General features: G+C 38.2%; 1 protein-coding gene across 1 annotated transcript in view; it reads left to right on the plus strand.

The window, feature by feature from the left end:
• itpkb (inositol-trisphosphate 3-kinase B) overlaps window positions 1-3,827 on the plus strand; it is a 29,327-nt gene extending 25,500 nt beyond the window's left edge. Inside the window, exons 11-12 of the mRNA XM_003440772.5 lie at window positions 529-600; window positions 1,171-3,827. Coding sequence (XP_003440820.1) covers window positions 529-600; window positions 1,171-1,374 — 276 coding nt within the window. The 3' untranslated portion in view covers window positions 1,375-3,827. The remainder of the gene's footprint in view (window positions 1-528; window positions 601-1,170) is intronic.
• Window positions 3,828-5,105: the final 1,278 nt, after the last annotated feature.

Below are 5,105 nucleotides of genomic sequence, written 5' to 3' on the forward strand. Positions count from 1 at the left end.
ATTACTGTTTAATTACCCCATGGGTAATACTCACACACTCACGCATCACTGCAGAGGGCATAACATTGACTTACATTCATTTCCTGGAATCTTACCATAACCATAACCACAATGTAAACCTAACCTTAAACCAAGCAGTAAAACACATAACCAGCCCGAGCATTTTTTAATTCACGACTAGAGGTTACATAGAAATTTGCGCACAATACACACAACAGCTTACTAAACAAGGAAAAGCAGGTATTAGACTGTACATCGCTCCATATTCTGCACTTCTTCCCACTTTGTTTCGATATGTAACTGAATCGGAATAGCTGAAGCGATATTGAAGTGTATTTTGCTTTATTTTGTATTGCACTTCTTTTTTCTTTTCTTTCCTAAATGTACTTATGTATATTGTTTGTATATTGTTTACATCATTGAAATAAACTGAACACATACAAACACAGCTCAGATCTGCCAGATAAAAAACGGTTTGTTGGAACGTGCCATTAAAGCTTGTTTTTTTTTCTTTGTTCTGTTTTTCAGAATATTTATCTGTCCCGGCTGCAGGAAATAAGAGCCACTCTGGAGATCTCCCCATTCTTCAAAACTCATGAGGTAAGGGCACACTGGTTTGTTTATTTTTACACACTTTTTCACATAAAAATATGTGAGTTCTGAGTGCATATACATTTATTTCTGGTGTTTTCTATTGCCTGCACCGTGTATTTGTTAATTCTGTAAGGAATTTTATGATCAAAAAGCAAGAAATTCAGAACAAAATGTACTAACATGTACTAACTAACTAACATAATAAAGCTGTAAGCAGGTCGGGTGTGTCACACTCAATTTGTGTAAATGTCCAAGTTCAGACATGTTCAGATGTCACGTAGCTCATACTTTCAGATTGGCTACTCCAGTCCTGTATTTGATTTCACGTTCAATCTTAGCTTGAATTGAATTATTAAGGAAACATGACTGCTCACTCTCTCACACACATACACACCCAAATTCAAATATAAATACTAGCTGACATGAAGGACGCTGATGTCACAAAACAGGAAGTGAGATTTCTAAAAGACGTAAACAAACACGTAGGGTGTTAAGAAAAGAAGAAACTTGTTTACATTTATTTATTTCCTGTATTCTCATCTCATTCATCTCTGTGCCTCTCTGTGTGTTTGCCAGGTGATCGGCAGTTCCTTGTTATTCGTTCATGACCGTAACGGACGGGCCAAAGTCTGGATGATTGACTTTGGGAAAACCACACCTCTCCCCGAGGGGAAGGAACTGACCCACCGAGCTTCCTGGGTGGAGGGGAACAGAGAAGACGGCTACCTTTTTGGACTCGATAGTTTGCTGGATATCATTTCATCCATGGTGAACTCATAAAGCTTGGGAGATTTCCTTTAGTCAAGATCGGACACACAACCGCTTCAACTCATTCGTCAGTCCTCTGGGGAACACTTCTGGGGACCTCCTCAAGAACTCTTTCACAGACACTTGTTCTCATGTTGGAAACACAATTATTAAAAAACCAAAACATGGCCGGATCCATACATAACCTTCGGAACGTCGAAAGTTTAGTCCTCTATTTTGTTGTCCTCACCTTCTTAAGAGGTCTTAATAGTGCATTTGACAGAAAAAGCACAAGTGGAACTCATGACATTAAAAACGTCTCAGTTCCTCATAAACCAGAAAACACAGTATCATTAACGTTCTCTGTTACACCTGAGGTTTTCTGCTAAACGTTACCATGTAAAAGATCGAATTTTATAGCTACAAAGGCCCCTAAAACATTTTTAACTAAATGAATTCTCAGTTTTTAAAGAATTAAGGATCTGTCTATCAATTTAATTTTTTTAAAGGTGATTTTCCATATCTCTGTGCTCTGAATGAATTCCCCTTAAAGGCCGGCATTAGTTACGTGCTACTTTCTCTTTCAGTACTTCCAGACTGGAGAAGAGCACAGAGAAAATTCTTATGCCCTAAATCTTTCTGGCTTTGTTCCTTTAAATTGTGGTTATTGCTACAAGAATTTACATAAATATATGATAAAGAGGGTTTTCCTTTTGTGTGAGGAATGTGAGGAATTTAAAAATGTCTGACGTTGGCGCCCCCTGGTGAAGGTTTTAATTTTTTTTCCCAGTTGTTTGAAAGATGCTGTAATCACATAATAACTGTAGTGGCTTTAAAAATGCCCACATTTCACCTTTAAAGCCTTGATTTGGCTGTAGTTTAAGATAAATTGCTTTTCTTCTTAACACAGTTAAGGTCAGTTTCAAAGGATTTTCTTTTTACACGTTTGACCACAGCTTCATCACATTGCCATTCCTTTCAAAATATTTCCTTGATTACACTTTCAAGTAGTAGGAATTACACATTTAAGAGTGTTTTTACTCATCAGATCACAGTTTTAAGATGTGTGGAAAGAATAAAAGTAGTACTTTTAGCTGCTTCACTCTTCAGAATGAGCCATCACACACAAAGCCTTAGAGAGGATTTAGATCATGCTCACATTAGTTTCAGTGGCAGCCTTGCCAGTTATTGCTGGATTATCCACAATAATCCGGCAATAACTGGCAATCAGGTCGAGCTAAACAATTCATCTCACAGCAGAGACAGTAATGCGACAGAGGACATTGTTTCATATGTAACATAACTTTAGTTCATTTTACTTCAGTGGCCAAACACTTAGCACCCTTCTCACTCTGTACAGTAAGATTTATTTTGTTTGATGTAGTTTTAACTTTTTTCAATTTTTTTTTTATTGTAACATTATTTTAGTTGACTCCTGTTGAACACTTAACAGCCATGAACAATCTTATTTAAGCTAAACAGTGCCTTAACATTACAAATCCAAGTCAGACGAGTGAAAATCTGTTCTTTCTTTTTAAGCGTCGGTTTGCTCTTAGTCTTAAATGTGGGCTTCTGTGCTTTAGTCTCTCACGGGTGCATGTTTATTATCCCTTTGAAAGGTTTGTTCTTAAGTTGTAGCTTGTTCTGTTTCTATTTAAATCTTTGTTTTAAATCACTGGATACTATGACATTTTGAATTTTATGACTGTTTTGGGGTTTTGTCCTCAAGCTTGTGTTACATTATGAGTGAAAATCAATCTAGGCAGACTGCTGACATTGTGGACAACCTGAGGATATTTTAGAGAAAAGGTTTATAGTATTTGACTAAGTGAACCATGTACTCCTGAGGGGGAATACCATCATACCAGATAAGGACAAAAGAGAAAAAATGTCTCATAATGTAACACATTCATGATGAAAAGTAAAACTTAAACAGTTTGTGGGTTTTTACTGTACCATGAATTTAAAATGCCATGGTTTTCGGTTCAAGTTTGCAGTGAACATAGATGAGGAAAGAGACTACAATCCTAATGCAGTGCCTTCTTAAAGAAATAGTTGGGCATGTGGGGAAATGCTGTTATGTAGTTGAGGAAGAGATGGACACCACTCTCTGTCTGTGTGCTAAATGTGAAAATATCTACCAGCAGTTGGCTAGTGTAGCTTAGCAAACAAACTGGAAATAGGGGAAAATGTTCATTGGTTAAACAAACAAGATTAAGATATAACTTGTGTGTTTGTGAGCTTTAGATGTTGCCGTTTTTGCACAGGAATGAGACGAGCTGTTCTTTTTCCTTTTGCTAAGCTAAGCTAACTAGCTGCCAAAAGGGCCAGCAACTATTCCTTTAAGACCATCTAAACTATTGCTTTTGCTCCCCTATGTGCACCTACAGTCATTTGTAAGTAGGCATCCTATTGTTCTGGCTTTGCCGGCTTCTGTATTTATTTGGGTTGTTCCTTTAAAAAATGAATTTTTGGTGAAAGAAAAATGTGTCTATGTGTGATTTCTATGAATCTTTGTAAGTCTATCTATCTATCTATCTATCTATCTATCTGCTGCGACTGATTGGGGGTGAGGTGAGGAAGACAGGTCAAAAGACACTCTATCTATCTATCTATGGCAAGTATGCTATGGGTTGGTATGTAAGCTGACAGCACAAGGATACAAGGATAGTTTTTCCTGTGGCCCAGACCTGAGGAAGCCAACAGCGACCTCAAGCTGCTGCTTCTCTTTGACCACATTAATTGTTGTGTTTGCATGAGGGTAATTTGCCATTCAAATCACACCTGTCCACAACAGCAGCCACGTCCGGAGCTGGTGGGAAAGAAAGGCAATGATTCATGGGACCTTCTGAATAGAGAGAGGAGGTTGATGTGGGGGTGTCCCCTCTCCCACTTTTATTAAGGTTAGGGGTGAAAAGGGTAAGCCTCTGTGAGTCTTCTTTTTTCAATTCTTTCAAAACTTCTGGGACATCAAATTCTTTCCTTGCATTTCTTGTGTATCTGTGTCATAAAATCTGGCTTGAGTTTCACAGCAAGCTTATTTCCCATATTCCGCACTGGAATGCAAGCTGGAAAATTTAATTTGTCTACATCTTGGTCTCATATATCATATGTTCACTATAGAGAACAAGTGAATTTATTGAGTCTAGGAAAGCGGTTAAAACTTATAAAACCTTTACACAATGTCACACGAGCTGTGTAGCTCTGCGGTGCCCTCTGCTGTCCCAATATCGAAAATGCAGGAGAAACAATAACATCCCTGTAATTGAAAAAGAAACATGCGTGTACATGTTTTTGTTTGGGTTTTTGTTGTTTTGAGTAAAGACAGCTTCGAAGTTATTTTCTTCTGCTAGACATTTCAATGTAATAGTCCAATCAAAACATTTTTAATTTAATTAAACATGGCCGCTCCAGTAAGGTACCGTCCTCTTACAAACAGTAGAGGGAAGCATAGCCCCATTTCACCATCGAGGGCTGTATTTTTGTTTATATAGCTGACACCTTAGTCTTTTATCCACACCGTTTACGATTTTATTGTTGTCAATTATCGCCACCCTGCCTTGTAAAAGTTAAACTTGTTATCAGTAAACTCAGCTACAAATCAGGCCGTGGTCACGTCTAACCGTCACTTTGTTTTTCTCCGTGACAAACCAATCAGCACTCGCGTTTAAACTCCGCCTCCCTTCAAGCAAATCGTTGCTTGTGTTGTCAACAGACGACGGAGGACCAATAGGAGCAGAGAGCGGGACGGAGGGAGGGAGAAG

The sequence above is a fragment of the Oreochromis niloticus genome, linkage group LG15, assembly GCF_001858045.2.
Source record: "Oreochromis niloticus isolate F11D_XX linkage group LG15, O_niloticus_UMD_NMBU, whole genome shotgun sequence".
In the NCBI taxonomy this organism is placed as follows: Eukaryota; Metazoa; Chordata; class Actinopteri; order Cichliformes; family Cichlidae; genus Oreochromis; species Oreochromis niloticus.